The following is a 19,999-nucleotide window of genomic DNA, read 5'->3' as shown; positions in this document are numbered from 1 at the left end:
ATCTTAGTATTATTATGAATATTTTTAAATACTATTAAATAGAAAAATAAATTTATTTATTATGTTCAAAATAATTTAATAAGATAATAAAGAAATATTATATGTTATATATTATTGAAAGTTACATCTCTGATATTCATCTTTCACAAATATACACTTAAAATCACTTAGAAAGAGTTTTTTTTAAATAACAAAATAGAGAGCTAACGTGATAAATTGCTTTATTGTGTTTACGTTTTTATGGTTCGCCAGTGTGCAGATTCTTATTGTATTGTTTCTTGTTAAACAGTGTATGCAAATCGTCGAGAGAATCCAGCGGTTAGGTTTAACGCGAGAAGAATACTATGTGCTGAAAGCGTTGATCCTAGCGAATAGTGATGCTAGATCTGACGAACCCCAGGCGCTGTACCGTTTCCGAGATTCGATATTGAATTCTTTGTCGGATTGTGTGACGGCGGTGAGACCGGGTCAAGCAATCCGAGCCACGCAAAACATGCTACTAGTACTGCCCAGTCTCAGACAGGCCGATGGGGTCATTAGACGTTTCTGGTCCAATGTGTATAGAATAGGCAAAGTACCAATGAACAAGCTTTTCGAGGAGATGTTGGAGAACGTTTGTTATCGATGAGATACGCTTGATCGTCTCAAATTTGATAACTCGATCGCCCATTACCAGGATCATACTGTTGTTTATTGTAAGCTGATGATGTTCACTACCATTGTGTGATTATATATTATTGTACATCATTATTTTGGGCACGTTTTTCGATGTGTCGTTGCATTATCGAAGACACCAGTGAGTGTTAGTGCGTGGGAGAAATGGAGTTATCGATCTTTTTTATTTTCTAATGAACTCGTGAATTTTTATTCTTTTTTTCTTTCTTTTTGCGTGCGAGAAGGACGTTGAAAGTGTAAGTTCGGATAGTTTCTCCATCGTTCGTTGTGATTCACAAATCGTTCTAAATGGCAGACATGTGTAGTCTTTGAAGTATCTAAACTTTCCTTGTCGAGTACCCCATTTACAGGTACAGAAAGAGAGTATGAAAGAAAGATAAAAAAGGAAAGAAAGAAAAAAAGGAGGAAAAATGTAATTTTTATGTTGGAACATAACAGTACAAGATGTGAGAAGACTTTCAGAGTACTCATTTTAGGATAGGTGTATGTGGAAGCCAATCGATGGCTTTATTACCAAATAAAGTGTTTCCGTTCGATCATTATGATCGTAACACTGAATATAGTATCTATAAAATAAGATGTAATAACTGTGGGTGTTTAACATCGTAGCCATGATATCATTGATAAGAATCAGCAATCAAAATTACTGTTGTTGAATGGCATTTTCTCTATTCTCTTAATTATTGTTTATTTTTATTTTTTTTGTTTTATTCACTGCGTATCTTAACAGGAGCGATTGAGATCATCTCCCGTGCGTTACATAAATATATATGTAAACATATTGCCTCTTTTGCATTAACCCTTGTAATTATAATAGCTTAAATGTGAAAAGAAATCGAATCATGTTAATCAATCTATTTGTGATAGCTGTATTGAACATCCATAGTTATAGCGATGTAGAGAAAGATATGTCTTTGTATATTATCTTAGAATACATCTTTGTAATATAAATGAGAAATCAAGTTAAAATCAAGTCAAAATAGGTGCGAGAAGGCGAACGGAAGAAAGATAGCGGGTTTAGATTAGAATGTCAAAATTGTTTCTCAATTGGAGACACGCTTGTTTCTATGCAGAAAATTGGGATTTTGTATTTGAAATATATTTTAAGAATTATCGGCTAGATAATTGCCATATTATCATGCTTTTGTTGGCGGTAAGAGTATTTATCCGGTTATTAAAACGATCGTGTTATGCCCGTGCCACATAAGAGAAGAAGCAGAAAAATATATTATTGCTAATATATAATTATTAATATTATTTTTATAACACATTACGGTCACTATTATTACATTGATATACAATTAATATTATTATTACCATTATTATATTCAGGGATCTTTATTATCTAGTTGTCACTAATTATTATCATTGTTACGAAAATCAGCGAGCATAATATTATCGACACATTTATGCGCGATTATAACATTATACATGCCTTTCATGATAAAAAATTTTTTAAGAAAACGAGAGATATATAGAAAAGATGTAAGTTTCATAGAGCTTCGTTTGACGATTATCAGTTGCGAGTCTACAGCGGTTTTTATCAATTTCGCTGATAATCATTTCAGTTGTATAGAAGAAGATTATCTAGTTTCTTAGAATTAAGAGCTAGAGTTAATAGTAAGCCACTTAAAAAGACAAACAATAGATTTAAGCTTAATTTTTTCTCATCTCTTATTTTTTATTTATTCGTATCTTAGAAAATTATTTTCTCAAGACCGAAGTGGCAAAAACCGCATGTCGACCTCGTACCTTACATTGTGGGATTATCGTCATGGGTCTAGAGTGCAATAAAGTTAGGACAATTCACTTTCCTTAATAACAAAATAATATCTTTTCGTTGTCCCTTAATTGTCCTTATTTTCTGCTCGTAGGCTATGAGCGTCTTTTTCCTTACGCTTTCTGCATTTAAATCTGTGGAAAACAATTTGCGGTTCAATCTAGCACTCGTTATTCTTCTTCACGTTTCTCTAGTAATCTATTACTATTTTCTTGATTAACTAACAAAAAAGAAAAGAAATAGAAACTGTTGCAATCATATCGAATTTTTTTTCTATTCAAACATTCGCCCGATTTCATTTTCTAGTAAATTATATTGTTTTTTTGAAAATGATAAAAGTTGAAAAGTTATTATTTGCGAAATATAAAGACGTGGAAAAACACTTTTAAAGTTGATGATGATATATTTAGATGATGATATTTAGAATTTTATTACATTTTCGTAGCAGTGTTGCATTATTATTATAAATATATACTGCAATGTTGCTATGAAATATTTCTGCAATTCCAACCTTCTTGCAGTGACATTGTTGAAATGTTTTGTATTGTATAGAAATTAATGAAATCCAAAAATATTTTACAAAAGGCAACTTTAGTCTCAGCAAAAAATCGTATTAAAATACAGAAAAAAATTTCATATATAATTCATATATAATTATATAAATTTATATAAAAAATTGACATATTTTATATACAATTATATAAAATATATAAATTTTTTATACAATTTTATAAAATATGTCCTTATATAGAACATTTTTTCCCGGCTGAACATTTAATACTAATGTTTTTTTGGACAGTCCTGAAAACATTGAATATTTTTTTTTGTTTGTTACTCGTACATAGTTGTCTGAGCGATGTTTGTTTTCTTTTTCTCGTTTGAAAATATGATACATGAACCACAGAATATTCCAGTGATATTGGAACATTCTATGCTTTATGAGCTACACGCTTAGATCGAAAGTTTTTGTAAAAAAATTGCAGAAATGAAGTTTTTATTTTGCGGAGAGTTTGTGTTTCGCAGTGTTATGTACATCAACGTATTTGTCGTTTGACTAAAGCTCGTTAAGACTAAAAAAAAAAAGGAAACTTTTTCCCCAATGACATCTCCGTGTAACACGATACCGATGTTTTCCTTTGTCTTTCGTTGAGGCTAACGAGCTTTCCCGTTTAACTGTGATATTCGCATTACTGGGCGCATTACATTGCATATTCCACTGCTGGAGTCAATCTGTAGAATAAATATTCTTTATTTCTTTTTTCACTCCTTTGTTATATGTGCGTGTTGAAGGAACCGCAATGGTTTTAAAAATATCCGTTGATCCACATCCCTCGAGAAGTTTCCGTATTGTCCCAATTTCTTCCACTTGAGAGATGAATAAGAATAATTTTCGCCGATTTCGTCCCGATTTCTTCCTTCCGTTCTTTACGCTAAATTCTGAACCACCTTTTCCTCCGCAAGTTTACGATCAATTACTAACAATCGTGCAACTCCTGCTATTTCATGTCGCAAAGTTACCCCCTTAAGGCCCTCCAATCGTGCCGGCACGATGGACACAGAAAGATTTTAAGGGCGTACAAGGGAAAATATTTTCGCGTGCGTCGCCTCATCGAAAAAAAGATAGAAAGAGAATGGAGAGAGAACAAAAAAAAACGTCAGGTATTGTTATGTACGCTGCCGAAAGTTTCATACTCTTTCAAGCATTTTTTCTTTGTACATATAATACATGTGTAATCACCGATTCGCCATGGCGGTAGAATCGTAGTCTCAGGGTTGCAAGCAAGCAAACACGATACAAACGATAGGCACATTCAAATAGTTAAGCGAATTTATCTCTGTCAAACATTATAGAAATAGTAAATGAAACGATAGATTTAAACGAGGGGAAAGAATAGGGCGTTAAAATAAAACTGCGATGCGTTATGTGGAAGTTATGTGCGAGATTACGAGAATGGCAGATAATCGTTGAGGAAACGAAGGGGAAGCAAACGCGGCGTGGACGAGGATGGAACTATTATGGATTAATTATTATTAAAAATATAATTATTGTAAGAGACATTATGGTGCGGAATAATTAGGGATTAGGCTTTTATTTTTTTGTGATGGAGAAGCACGTCGAATTTTACAAAACTTGCGTTTCGTCGCCGCACAGCTTCGAAACTTTCCGTTTTGAACGCGCGTGATTTGTCAGACGGTGATGTGTTATTTCATTGAGATCTCGTATTAGAGGATGGTTAAGATTACGTGTAATTTATTGTGGAAGAACGACTCAAGATAATATTGAAGATTCTTTCGCGAGATAAAAAATGTGATGCGACGTGACTCTCTTTTTTCCCGACGTCCGGATAAGGATATGACGATTGTATAGCGCTAACAATACGTGGCTAAGTAAGTTCCTTCGACGGCAGAGATCTTGCCCTTTCGACTTTGCGATACGCGAACGCGTCTATATTGAGAGTGTATATTATATACAGTTCATGTATAAACGTATACGTGCAAGATGTACGGCAGGCGGGCTGCGATTTTGAGATTTTTTTTATATTTGCAGAACGGGATTGTTTATAAGTGCGGATTTGAACGATTTCTCTTCAGGCTTTCCCTTAATTTGTAATATAAAAATCATGCGAAATTGTTGAGCTTTTTTAGTTTTTTGTCTTACGAGTCATCACTTTTTCTGTCTCAAGTCCGTCGATGTGATTCGCGTCTGTAAGAAGAGAGAGGAGATATTGCTTCTACGATGATTATATAAATATGTACGTATAGTTACTTTGTAATTATGACGCGATAGATTCTATACATAATTTTTATATGAATGTATGTTGTATGTGTGCGAAAGAGAGAAAAAGAAAGAGCGCTATATAATTCGGTATGTATCTGTAAAAAAATGAGGCCGAAGAGATAAGTGCATCAATATTGTCGATGCAACGCAATTGCAAACAGTGCGGAGTTTCATAACGCGAATAATTAGAATAGTTTTTATGAGAGGAAAAGTGAGAAAGAGAACGAGTGTACGTTAAGATGACGATATATCTACAACGAGATGCAGAAAATAAATCAACAAACGACACGCTGTATGGAATTACCTCGGTAATAGTGTCTTCATTCATTACTCCTTTAATCGTTCATATATGGAACACATAATTTTTTTCTTTTTTCATAGCAATTCACTTGAAAATACGATTTTTTATTTTATTATGCAACAGAAATCGCCGAATTTTTTCAGATATCTGTCAGCGGGTATCGACAATTTTCAATTTATTCTTATTTAATTTTCATAAATTTATTCTTATCATTGAAACTCTCTCTCTCTCTCTGTCTGTAAAAAAGTTATAAAATGTTACGCTTTATTTAACACTGGATTTTGTTTCAGCACTATTTTTTTAACTCTGACCGTAGCCCTGTGTTATTTAATATTGGAAATTTTAAAGAAATTCTCATTATAGTTTTCAGCTGGGAATGCACATTTAATGCGCTAATATTGTAACCGCTACAGTGATGATTCAACGATTTCATTTCCGGTAAAGGAAGTTCACAAATAAGCTGACCTGCCATATAACGATTGAAAATACTCTTCTACGTTTATCGCGACGCGGAGGGATCGGATGCAGCTCTCGCTTTACAAGAAGCGAGAATCGCCTTGTATTTCACGTGTTACCGTACCGCCAGTGTTTGCATTTGAAAATGTGCCGATCCTAACGAAACGAAGTGCTCGCATAGCGTCACTCATCCGCGCGAACAGTTCGAGAAGCGGAATGTCGCGAGAAATGTTATCGTATGTTTCAATTCTTTTTTGCACAGTGTTAATTCTCAACAGTAAGTGCACGCTGTATTATTTCATGTTTTCTGAAGGGATCTCCGGCTGTTCGTCAATTTTTAGTGACATTGGATTATCGCCATCGTGAAGCATGTCAGATGATAAGACATTGTTTCGAGATTTGCATTACGAATGTGTATCATTAGAATAAGAACTGTGGGACAAATTTCTTCTTAGAAATTAATATGTACAATTTAATAACGAAATTAATGAAAATTGATTTTTTTATAGTCTCATATCAAGTTAGATCTTGCATTGGTCTTTTCTTTGCATTGTTCTTCAGACACTCAATTATAATAACAATTAAACTATATTTTTTAAATCTCTATGAAAAATTTCTGAAAATGATAATTCTTTATTAAACTTGCTGATTAAGCCCGCTTTGAACTATCCATAATTTGCATTGACGATTTTCTATTTATAAGTATTTTTTATGTACTTCGATCTTTCAGACATTCTTTATATTGAGCATATAAAATTATAACATAATATAAATAGGCCGATATTCATAGTTCGTTCTTATTTCATGATCGCCTTAAGTAATTTTGAAGATATTAATATGACATTTTAAGATTGTACTTAAGACGATTTTAAATTAAGTACTATAAATACTCTATTTTGAACTTAAATATGAATTATCTAAAATTGTCTTTAAATTAAATTGAGACGTTTGAGAAATCATTTGGACCGCAAAGGATTAACACGATTCCTCGTGGAGAAAATTTACTGAGCCACGTAACGCGATTATTTCCATTTTTATAAAAAAAGAAGAAATTACGCGTTTATAATATTACAATTTTTAATATTTCTGTAAAAGAAAAAAAATTCACTTCACGATTGAGAGGGGAAACAAGTTCCTGGATGTATTTTTTCTTCTTTTGCAGTGGAATGCACGAGTGGCATTCCAGATCGCTGTTTGGACCTGGCCAAGTTTGATGTCAACGAGCTCGAGAATCATTTGTCCAAATTAAATCTCACGGACGTGCCTACCGTAAAAATGATGACCGCCGGATTTAAGTGTCCGATTTCCGCTCTGCCCTTCGGTACGCTGAAGTCGGACTGGGCCAGACTGTTGTTGCTTCGAGAAGCTCAACCTAATGGGTCAATCATCAAGCTTAAACTCGTTCGGTTGATGCGAATATTGATAATTGCTTATTATCAAATGGAGGAACGTATTGACGTGACGGATTCTGAGGCGAAGATCGCAAAGTAAGCCGAAAGAAATTTCTTTTCTTTTCTAAAGCCAGAAACACATAAAAAAAATCATAAAGAAATAATACCTAAGTGAATCGATCAATCACAGTAGAGAACATAATTATTGCCCTAAGTTTCTCTGTCATGATTGGTCAATTCGCTTACATTTTACTGTCTTACGTTTTTTTTTATTGTATTTCTCACTTAAATCTTCGAGCGAGGAAGATACGTTTCGACTCCTTGGAAAACATCGCCGTTTTCATTTTGTTAATTACTAGATTCGATATAATTGAATAGTCAATTACTCCGAACAATTATCTATTCTCTTCTCTTATCACGAGCGATTACGTGTTTCGGCGATGCATTAAAATAGCGCATACGTTCGCTAAATATTTGATTTGCAGAACGTGACGGAAGTTCCTCGCGAAAACTCTAAGTGCGCGAATCGCATGATTCTTTGAAAATGAGCTTTAACAATTCAGCAGTAGCTTATTTGCTGAAGGTAAGTGCAGTTGGAGACACGTTCCCTTGTAATCAAACTCGCTCGAACTTTAGTCCAGTACACGTTTCGCGTCTATTTAAGTTGGGATTTAAGCTAAGAGGAACGAGAAGAGAGAAGTCCTGGATGATGAATTTATCGAATTGCTACCATTACGGGGCTGGTCTAAATCCACGCAAGTTTTACAGCGTATATATGCAGGGGGTTTCAATCGTATCCAATTTGTCCGACAATTTTTTTCCTTTAATCCTTAACGCAAAAGTTCCGCTGCTAACAACTTCTTGGTACCTCAATTAAAAAGTTGCAATAACTCATGAATGTGCGTTTATATATTTATTTTTAATAAATAGGACTTTCTTTTACTTTTTCATTTGTTAAAACCACCAAAATATGATAGAGCTCGACGACACTAATTGGCTTAATGATTTCACTTCAGGAAATCTATGATAGAGGACACGATGACGACCGTGGCTGAGGATAAGACGAGCCAATCGCATTGCCCGAATAATAATTCTTCGACAGCCGAAATTTCGAGTAACAATGTGATCGATCATTGTCCGTGCACGTTTTTGGATGCAACGCGATTGCCCACCGAAAAAGACTCGAGGATGAAGTCGAACGTGACGACGGTAATCGAAATCGCGACGATGAAGAACTTGTCAAGTCCCAACGGAACAATCACATTCGTTCCATCCGATGCGACACGTCAAAACGTTACGTCGTCGAGCGATCTTGACATCACGACGATCACGTATCATCGGGACGACGCGAAAAAAGCGGCAATGAGAATACTCGGTAACTGCTTGAAACAATCTTTGAAGAATGTCACGCGACGGCAACCGAGAAATAAAATATTCGAGATCGTGAAAAATAAGGCGAAATCTATCGAGGATAACGAGATCGGCGATCGCAAGAGAGATCGCACCGTTATTAGGATATCGCCGCCGATAAACGAATTCTGGCGATACGTGACGTTTCCCACGAAGTCGCCGTTAACTATCGCCAGCGTAGCCCCGGCATATCGAATGCGGGGATTAAGTGGATTCAGAACAGGCCTGAAGAAGTCGCGAAAACGCGTGAAATTGAATAATGATATTTACGAAAGCTTCAGACAGTTTTATGGCGCCAATAAGAACGCATAAAGACGTAAAGAGGACTCTTAAAGTGAATATCTTCGTGCAATATTGTATGAAATAGTCGGAGAGTTTATTTCTATTGAAACTTTGTTTTCCGCTATTTTCAAATATTTGAAATTGTGTGCTATAAAATATGAAAGTATATGAAAAGTTGTGAAAGATAATCTTTATGTCTACATAGACAATTTGGAGAGAAAAAAATTTTCAATTGGAAAATGTTAGGGGTAAATAATATTATTATATGTATTCTATTGTACTATTCTGTTCTATTTTTTACTATTCTATTGAATTCTACTGTTCTATTATACGTATACACATATAATAGAATGGTATACATATATATATATATATTATATATATATATATACATATATATATATAACATTTCTAATTCATTTGTGCGTGTTTATATGCGTTGTGATTTTCGTAATTTTGATTTGGATATGGGAAGGAGATATTCTCGGGCAAAATATTCAATTTTGGACACTTTTTAAAATTCACTTTAAGTTCACTGTTTGGCGGTCGACTGATTCGATCACCTGGTAACTCATCAAAATAAAGAGTTAATGCATAAATATTCTTACACACACCAAAATCAAATCATACCAAGATCAAACATAAAAATGTAAGACCACAAAATATATTATACATAATTTTATATACACATATACTTAATAATAAAAAAATATATAAATTATATAATAAAAATACGAAAATATAAATTATATAACTGTGTGCTTCACATTCTACGCATTTTCACAAAATATCTCGATTGAGAATAAAGAAAAAAAAATGGGGAAAAAGGACAAATTATACGAAAAGAATATATATATATAATATATGTCATATTCTTGTATTTTTCTCAATGTTCCTCCACGAGCTTATCATTCGGTACATCAGCTTTCGCCAGATAAACGTTTGCCGATATCTCATAGAAAATCTCAATAAAATCGATCTTTCAATATATCTTCGTTCCGATATTCTTACACGAGCGACATTTGTGCGAAACGATTCGCCAATTTTTGACGTTTATCTTGTCGACTGATAAATCTGAAGAAAGAGCGTTTCGTTTCCTATTAAAATACAACGTTGCTCTCTGTTGTATTATTATTACTATATTATTACGCGAAGGTACACGGCGTGGAAAGAACAATACCGCATCGAGCGAGGTACAATTTGATCGAAGTGTATGATTTACCTTCGTGTGCAATCGTGACTCGCATTTATTTCGCTCTGTTTTGCGTGTTTCCTATATGTTGTTTACACGCTCGGAAATGCGGAATGTGGAGAACGTTCGATTGGCGCCGCGACGTTTCGATATATCTATTTTCGACGCTGGAATATCGTCTGCCACGCGCACATGTTGCACGCCCGCGGAAATGCACGAAGAATTCGCAGTCCTACAAAAATCGAGATTTATACGACTGCGATGGGATATGTTATATAACGGCATTATATATATGTATATGCTGTCGGTCCTAAGCGTTCACGAGTATATCGGCAGCGAGTTTCGCATCGTTGAGTTATAGCGACTCGAGTTCAATAAGGCTGTGGTGTCCGATTCACGATCACAATGTTTAAGAAAAGTAACTCTTCCGGTGCAACTTAGAGATCACTGATCTCTGAGAACAAAACAATCTTCTAAGGATTCTTGGAGACTGAGGATTGTGAATTGAGGATTATATATAGAATTCGGTCAATTTAGAACGAAACGGATTAAAATTAAACCTACCTGATTGATCGAATTCTAATCCTTCATTCGCAATTCTTAATTAAGCATTAGGCTATGTTCAGAGTCTCACCCGAATGGTATCGCTCCATCCTTGATGGAAAAAAAGAAAGCTGTCGTAACTAAAAACTGCATGTGGTAACTAAATGGCAGGTGTAAAACATGGACAGCTAAAATATAATTAATATAACAGCTAATGTCTTAGCTGCGACATCTGTATTATAGCAGCAATAGCAAACCATTTCGTTGGAGTTAATAAATTTATAGTTGCAGCAAATATCAAATAACAAATTTAGCTGCGGCGGAGAAAATCTTTTTCTCTGTGTTGTTATCTATCGTTAAATTAAACAAGAATGACACCCTGGTGGGGATCCGAACACGTTCTAACCCGGTAGTTATTGCCATTTGGTTTTTTTACAATTTGAGGCTAATTTTTGATTGATTCAAAAAGCAGCGATTATGTTGAATTGCGCCGCTTTTATCCGCTTGATAAAAGAACGCCCGCCTGGGATCCGAAATTTAATTCAACAGTGACTCTTTCAAATTAATACAATAAGTGCAAAGGGGAACGACTTCTGCGAGCGAGCGAACGAAAAGTGACCGCGTTACTTTATTAAACAAATGTAAATCAATCGGAGAAACGATAAGGGAGCATTCCAGTTTGAAACTTTCGCCAGACTACGAGAACGGAGGGTGCGGAGAAAAGTAAGCTGAGAAACTAATCATGACTTCGAATTCAATCGCGAGATTTCCGCGGAATCATCGTTTAGAATCGCGGCGCCTCCGTCGCCAGTCGCGCGGATTCGTTCACTCGCTCACGCGGGCCTCTAGTATTAATTTCAATCTACATAAATGCATAATAATAAATTCAATAGCGGCTCCCGCGGATGTGCGCGACTTGGAGAAAATCGGAGATATTACAGCGTTCGGAAAAATTCTTCTTGCGATCACGGCTGAGCGCGCGGGGCTTCTTCTTCCTTTCTTGAACGAACGAAATAAAGCTGTCTGTTGCATCGTTCGTCAAAATAATCATTTTATTAATAAACTGGAAAGTGTAAAAATTCATGAAAATATTATTAGACACAAAGATCCGTCTTGATCAAATATGATTTATTTTTTACTTAATATTATTCATTTCATTAATCTTTATAATATTGATATTTTAGTATCGATTAATTGTACTGATTTTAATTTATTTTAGTATCAATAAGAGTTGATTATAGTTTTGATAAGTAACTTATTAATGTATGTATAATACAATTTTTTGGAATGAAATCGGCTGGTATTTTTATAGTCCGTTCTTATTTCAAGATTGTTTTCAATAATATCTTAAGATGTCAATATATGGCTCTGTGATTGGCTTATGATATCTTAAGACGATTTTAGATGAAAGAAACAATTTTGCTGAAGCATCTAAAAATTTATTTAGACATAGATTTGAAAATAATTTCGTCGGGCTATCAAAATAATTATATAGGAATGTCAAGCATCAATCAATCTTCTAGGATCAATAAATATTCTAGCAATCAAAGTTTTAGCATCCTATATAATTATTTTAATAATTTAACAAAATTATTTTCAGATCTGTACCTCTCTTAATTTTGCTTAATTTTGCTAGTAAAACCGTCCTTCTTGTTTGTAAAAGTAAGAACTAATTATGAATATCGGTCATAGAATCAGATTTCACGTAAAAAATTATTCTTCGCTTCTCAGTTGAAAACGCAGTTTTTTTTTATTTCTATTATAAATTACGACTATTGAACCGTTTCAAGATATACAACTCCGACTCGAGCATTTCGTCTGACACGAGACGCTTCTGAAACGAGATTCAAGTAACAACTGCGAATGCGGGTCTTAAAGACATCGCGATGTGTAGATAATTGTTACTTCATCGTAGAGTTGATTATAGTAATTTTCCTTGTTTCACCCAATTTCCCTCGTTCGCGCCCGTCTCTTTATAACTTCGCTCACTCCGGCATGGAAATTAGCTTCGTATCGGATTCGACAAAGACCAATGAGATTGTCGTCGCGGGATAAAAGCAGGGATAATATTTCAGTTGTTTCATCGTTTTACGGTTTCGTTACGCTGCACGAGATTCGCGAATTTTTCGCACCTCGAGATATCGGATGTCAGAATTTTAAGGCAACCTGCGAGCCGCACGTTGACGCGAAATATCCGTTTGCCACGATATCATTTATTTTTAACCTTTATTTTTATAAAGACCATTTTTTAAATATCTCATGAACTTAATTCAAGCAGACGATATCTAATGATAGATTTTAACGTGATTATCTGATTAGCACGAGATTATTTTTGCGTGAAATCAAAAACGAGACGAGTAACGATGACCCCTTTTCACGACTTCCTCTCGATTTCTCGGCCTTCGGTATCGGTAACTTTCAACTATTCGAAATACCTCGGAGTCTCGTTTGCATGCCGGCAGTTGCATGCTGTCGGAAGGGTAGGTAAAGTTTCAATCCCCCGCGTTGGTCTCGGGCGAATATTAGGCGTCGCGTCTCCGGGTTACACGTGATACCGTCGTTCCGTAATTCCGCGGACGCGCCAAGCAAGCTACGGGGTCCAATCTTCGGGGTCCGGCTGTTTCAATTTTCGACAGTTTCAGTTTTCGAAAGTTCGTCGAAAGCTGCTGCGCTGCCATTCAGCGACAACGACCGCGCGGTAGAGAATACCTGGGTACGACATATTGCGGCGGAGACGCTGCTCGCCGTTGTTGACCACGGAAGCGGATTGTTGCCAGTACGCCATAACGGCCATTCAACTTGTAATTTGTTTTGCGAAACTGTTTGCAATGATGATAAAAAGCGCGGGGAATCGAAATGAAAAAGTTGTATAAAATAATTAATTTTTAAATCATTTTTTAAACAGACAATTATTCCTTAAATGGCGTTACTTCTTCATTTATATCCCTTTCATTAAAAATGAAATCCCTTCTAAAATGTTCTTTTAATGATATACGGAAAGGTTTTGCTAAATGTTACTAAAAATTTAGATACAGATAAATATAACTAAAAAGCTAGACGCATATCTGAAAATAATTTTGGACTATCAAAATGTAAGACGCTCAGAAGCTGGTTGCTGGAATGTTAAAAGTTCTTGCAGTATTGTGCTTATTATGCTTGAGATTCCTAGATAATTATTTTGATACAAAATTATTTTTAGATCTGTAATAAATTTTTAAATACTTTTTGAGTAAAATCATTCTTTCCGTATATACATATACCTTCTTTCCTTAAAAAATGTTGAGATGTTGGAAATATATATTGTATAATGCGAGGAATATTTTTTTTTTTTTTTCCCGAAATCTTAATGCTTAAAATAAAAAAAAAAACCTTCAAACTGAATTTTTTATCCGCATACTTTAAACTGGAATAATAAAATGTGTAATACAATAAACTGTGAGTAATAAAGAGTAGAATATGCAAGTTAAAAATATTCTTAAAATTTGTTCAAAATAGATCGTGACACGAAAGATTCAAGTGCATTATTCAAAGACGATGGAGATACAAGCGAGGAACGTTTTCTTATTCTTTTCTTTTTCTGAAATCTCTTGATGCTTAAAATAAAAAACCCTATTTTTTATCTGCTTGCTTCAAACGGATGTGAGTAATAAAGAGTTAAACATGAGTTTAAAAAATCTTGTTAATATTTTATTCAAAATAGATCACGATACAAAAGATAAGTACAATATATTATTCAAAAATTTATAATATGTTACGTGTTACAAAATTATTTACGAGAATTTATATCTTATAAATTATATCTTTACTTCAAAATGCCGAAAAGCTATTATATTGTATATGTATTATTATTTAATGAATTGTTATAAGGGAACGAATCGATTCGGGAGTCGCGCATCGCGATCGACCGGAATCGGTTCGGTCGGGAGAACGCACGGTACCGATCGTGGCCGGCTGGCTCATCTTAATCACCAATTCATCACCCACCATTGCCCCTCGAGGCATTCGCGTGTGAACCTAACCAGATAGACGATACATCGACCGTACCAAACGCGTAGCTCCGCACAGCCTCCGTGCCGATCTAATAGATCGTCGGTATAGGCCGACGAGAACGAGGCAGTGGTATGGACAATCTCGGCCGTCCGGCCCGGTTACCACGGCCGGTTAATGCCTGTCTCCCCCGGTCTCGAGGAAGACGGGGTGGGATGCGAGAGAGGACCGAGCAAAGGAGAGGGACAGGGGAGGCTCGGGTCGGGCGAGAGGGAGCGTGGGTAAAGTTAAGGCTGGTTCGGGGGGGAGGGGGATGGCTGGAATTGATACGAACGTTCCCGCTGACGTGGACGGCCCGACCCGCAGCTCCGCTCGCCGATAACAACCCTTAAATCATTCCTAACCGTGGGCCGTCCCGCCACCCCGTCCGTTGCTCGCCCCGCCGTGTCATTCTTTGCCCGATGCGTTTTTCTACTTAGGGAAAATCGGCGATATCAAGAAATTGCTGATTTGCAGCCGGCAACGAACCGTTCGGAACAAATCGCGATTGTTACGCCAGCGAGAGAAAAGAGGGACATCCTAAGTACGCCGATGATATTGAACATGTACTGTTAGTTATCGGTATTTTCGGAAGCCATTTTTGAAGAATTAAACATATCACAGGTATTTAATTTGCAATTACGAAAAATAAATAAGAAAATTTACATGCATTTTTATTCAAGGTTACAAAAATTATTTTTTTTTATAATCGGTGAGCGGCAATAATTAGCAGCGTGCAAATGAAAATATTTATTACACAAAAATAAATTCACAAAAATTTTAAAAATTATAAAAATATTCTAAGCAAAAATTAATTCGGGGTAATATAACATTTTATTACGAATTACACTTCTTTGTCGTTACTTCGCAGTCAGCAACGAACCAAAATGCATTTTACATGAATTACGTTAATTGTCCGATAAATACGATTGTGCCGAGCTCTAGACAATGGACAGGAATTCTACAGAACCTCTAATACTATTAGTACTATCTATGTATGAGAAGTAAAGGAATAAATCTTTCATGTCTCTCATCCCACTTCTTCCCAAAAAACAGAAAAATTTGAGCGGAATAACAGAATTGTAATCGTAATGATGCATCTTACGTGACATTGCTTGCAATCTACGTGGATGGTAATTGATAATTGATAAAGCGTTAATTGTTCCAAAGTATTTATTGTTTAAATCGAGGACACACACTGAAGTTTAAAGCGCTCACGCAGCTGTCGAGGACAGTAAGCGGCGCCAGGTAGAAAGGGTTAGTGGAGAATGGCGCTCAACCGTTTTGCCCCCTTTCTCCAACGCGAAGATGCGTTGGCCCGTGAACTCACCGATAATGCAGAATTATAGTCCACGGCACTGCTGGAACCTCCCTTTTCGAGCCAGCCGTGCGACTACCTACGAAACGCCTATCACCGCGCGTATCGAGGCGTGAGCAGGGGTTGGTTTGCACGCACGTATTACACCCCGGTGATTACGCGTCCCATCCCGACCCGATGCCACCCTCCTCCGCTCATCCGAAAAAGACTCGCCGGCTTTTCCAAGGCACTCCCGTGTCCCGCTGAAATCGCGCAAAGATCTCCCGGATATCTCTATGACCTTCATTTTTGCGACAACGCCCAATCGGGTAGTCTCAATAATGGTGAGAATCGAATTGCAATGAACGACCACGACCATTATAAAGTAAATCAATAAAAGAACCCAGCGAACAAGCTGACGTTATTTATCGTCTTTAATGTCAAAATAGCGTCGAAATGATGGCGAACATCAGCTTGTTTGCTGGGAACATTGAGAAAAATGTTTTGAGTCAAGCTGATTACTCATCACGAATCTTTAGACCGATGACGTTTTATTGGTTTAATAAAAAATTTTTTTAAATAAATGTATACTGTCTAATAAGTCAACTCATCTAGCTGATATAAATCATGTAATAGTCAAACAAACGCAAAAGCAGAAAGTGTAAAAATTCAAGAGAAAGGTATGAAGTCATGAAAAATACTACACTGCGCAAAAGATTACAACAAAAGGGACGGAAAAACGATGTATATTTCTTTTCTCCCAAATAAGTTTATAATTCTAGTAGTTGTTAATAACGTAATGGGTAACAGCGACGTTTCTGTTTGTAATTGCATGATACGTACATAGCGGTTGCAAAGGGGCAATCGTGACTTTGCCAGAATTAAATATAGCGCACGGGCGCAATGCGAGACTTTCATATTGCCGTAAAGGCAATGAAAATTACAATTATCTCGAATTAAAGAGACATACGTTCTAAAAAGTTTGTGGCCAAAGCGCACAGCACAAGTTGAGATTACTTTTTCTCTCTACAATTATATAGCTACATACATTCCGTAATATGTACAGCATATTACATTACAAAGTTTTTATATTATGCTACTTTTTCGCTCTCGTGTCGAAAGCAGTTAAATGATATGCGTTTGGTTGTCAGACTAATAATACTTTTTTTTGCGAAATAATATAAGCTAATCAGAATTTTCATAAACTATTTGCTGCGACTCCTAAACTGAAGTCCAACATGATCTTTTTCTTTTCTATTATTTAAAGCAATCTTAAATCTTTGATGCTATTCTTTCTTCTTCTTTGTTTTGAGAAGAAGAGGAACTTCTCTTTTTGCAATCCTTAAGAGTCTTATCAACATCAAATTATTAATTTGATTTTCTTATAAGATGCTCATTAGCATAAAAAATTATTGAATTGCTTGTCATATGATGTTACTATTTTAGTTCTGTTTACGATTGCGTTACAAGACCGAAAAAAATGTCGCACGGTTTGTAGAATCAGGTATACATAAATTCACACCGAAATATTTAATCAAGATCCGCTCTTTGACGAAATATAGGATTTTGCTTATTTAATTACATTTTACTTATTTAATTAGACTTCTTTTTTTTCAACATCTGTGATGCGTGTATACATAACACACTTGTCTCTATCTCTCTTCTTCTCCCATTGCGATTTGAGTTATGACAGAAACTGGTACAAGGCGAAGATTCAGCGTATAATTCGTAGATACTTAGATTTGTGCCCTAAGAACAAACCTAGTAACAGGGATTGTCGAAACCACTGACCGTTCCCCAAAGTGCTATCACACTATCGCGTTTTACCCCTGTTCCAACCCCTGATATTACTACAGGCTTACATAATACGCGCTTGAATTTTCATAAAGTTCACGAATGGAATCGCTGTAAGTGAAACTAACGGTATGACTGTACGAACAGTCGTGTCGTTTGAATAATTTGAATAGGTTTGAATATATATAAAGCTGAATTGTTCGACAAATCAAATACTTGAATATCCCATAGGGATCGAATAACTGTGTCAACTTTAATAAATTAGTCTTTTAGGTCCTAGCAGAATACACAATGATAAAAATCATCGCCATATAAATAATATATTTTATTCGTTCGATATTAATCTCCATAATTTATCTCCATTCTGTTGAGCTCCCTCGTTCCGCTCGCTTAGTTTATCCTTATCTAATCTTATCTACGGATTGACGACAATTGATTGCACCGTGGGGACCATTTTATATAGGTTAATACGGGGCGTGTGGATGTCTTTACCCGTAATCTGTTTAACTGTACCGTCGACCTCTGTAAATTTGTTCCTTTGTTTCTCGGTGATTTGTTTCACCCAAGATATTGTAAATTCAATATAATTTATTATTACTGATTCATAAAGATTGATTATTATCGTGGTTAATATTAACATCAATATAATGAGAATTATAAAGACACCGCATGATGTTAAATCTGTTCGTAAAACCGATATTTTTTTTTAGAGTGTATATAAATGGTTCTTCTGGAACCATAATTATCTTATCATATAATTATATTAGTCGTAAGTATTAAACACTTTTCCCCCATAGCAATAATGATTATAAAAACAGAGCTCTTTTATCATAATTATTTTATCATACAATTATATAGTCATAAGTATTAAACACTTTTCCCCCATAGCAATAATAATTATAAAAACAGAGCTCCTTAATCATAATTATTTTTATCATACAATTATAATCATAAATATTAAACTTTTCTCTCAGTGATGCCTTTGGAGAGCGTTATTATTTTGAAGCCGTTTATCCATTGCCAATAAGCCTGGCCAATTCGCAGGCGATTGATTGCACCGCATGCATGTGAAATGGCTTTAATGGTGAAGATACGCTCGAACGGTTTATCGGACATCGGCAGAAAATCTCCATGAAGCGAGGTACGCGTCAGTAGTTATGTATTTGAAGACCGTTATTAAAATTTAGTCTGTCATATTAAACGGCGCTTTCGCTATGTATCCTGAATATTTGTATGCTTATAGGTAATTTTACGAGAAGACGTAACGAATAAATACAATAGTCGTTCATTGACGCTCGACCATTCTACGTCGAGCGGAATATTTGCGATTGGCAGAATTTCTAAATGAGCGGCCAAATTAAAAAATAATGACATAATAGTGGGAGAAATGTGCAATCCGGGTAGACGTCGAGTTTTTACAGTTAAATCAGGACGAAGCTACGTCGTTCGGTGGTACGCGTAGTAAACCCGGCAGTATTATTATACAGTAAAGGATTCGGCAAAACCGGAGGAGTCGAACGTGTGGAAAACCTATAGAATCTTTTTGCCGGAGCGCCGCTCGTTAAGCTCTCTTGAAAACGGATAAAAATTACGGATTCGCGGATCTCTAAATTTCTCGCGGTGGCAAAAAGCAAAAGCGCCAGTGCCGATTTATGCTCTCGCCACATTCATAGCATATTACGAGGTATTATCCGACGTCGTGTAATTCGTTAACAAATGGCTTTTGACTATTTTGATGGAGGAGATCGTCCCCCAAAAAAATTTCAAACTGATCATAACTATAGTTACGAATGCAGATCAAACTCTCGAATAATTGTCGATGATACTCGCGGACCGAAGATTTCCAATTATGAACGTTTTTAGCGAGTACCAGCCGGAGTTGCTGGGGGATAGGGGAGCGCAAAAGGTGCCTAGGGTTCGGTCCACGAGAGAAGGGGAGGGTTTGGGCTGGATGTGGACGTGGTAGATGGTGGTTTTGAGAGGGTATGGGCTCGGCGTTAGAGACAATAGTAGGCGGACAAAAGCGTGATATACGGCGACCCCCAGAGCAGCGGTATTAAAATCATATTTTTA

General features: G+C 35.9%; 2 protein-coding genes across 5 annotated transcripts in view; both read left to right on the top strand.

Annotated features, from left to right (window-relative positions):
* The window catches only part of LOC108751293 (steroid hormone receptor ERR1), a 27,829-nt gene extending 25,884 nt beyond the window's left edge, over positions 1-1,945 (top strand). For all 4 annotated transcript variants that reach the window (XM_018491389.1, XM_018491391.1, XM_018491388.1 and 1 more), the window contains one exon: positions 290-1,945. In XM_018491389.1, the coding sequence (XP_018346891.1) occupies positions 290-628 (339 nt within the window). In that variant the 3' untranslated portion in view covers positions 629-1,945. The remainder of the gene's footprint in view (positions 1-289) is intronic.
* Positions 1,946-6,027: 4,082 nt separating this feature from the next.
* Positions 6,028-9,104, top strand: LOC108751258 (the record flags this gene model as incomplete). The annotated part of the gene is made up of 3 exons (XM_018491342.1): positions 6,028-6,268; positions 7,154-7,478; positions 8,399-9,104. Coding segments are annotated over 3 exons (1,272 nt in total), but the record flags the coding sequence as incomplete, so codon positions are not given.
* Between the last annotated feature and the right edge of the window lie 10,895 nt (positions 9,105-19,999).

Source organism: Trachymyrmex septentrionalis, unplaced genomic scaffold (genome assembly GCF_001594115.1).
Source record: "Trachymyrmex septentrionalis isolate Tsep2-gDNA-1 unplaced genomic scaffold, Tsep1.0 scaffold43, whole genome shotgun sequence".
Taxonomy (NCBI): Eukaryota; Metazoa; Arthropoda; class Insecta; order Hymenoptera; family Formicidae; genus Trachymyrmex; species Trachymyrmex septentrionalis.
The sequence above is the reverse complement of the archived record's forward strand: the minus strand, read 5'-3'. Positions and strand labels throughout refer to the sequence as shown.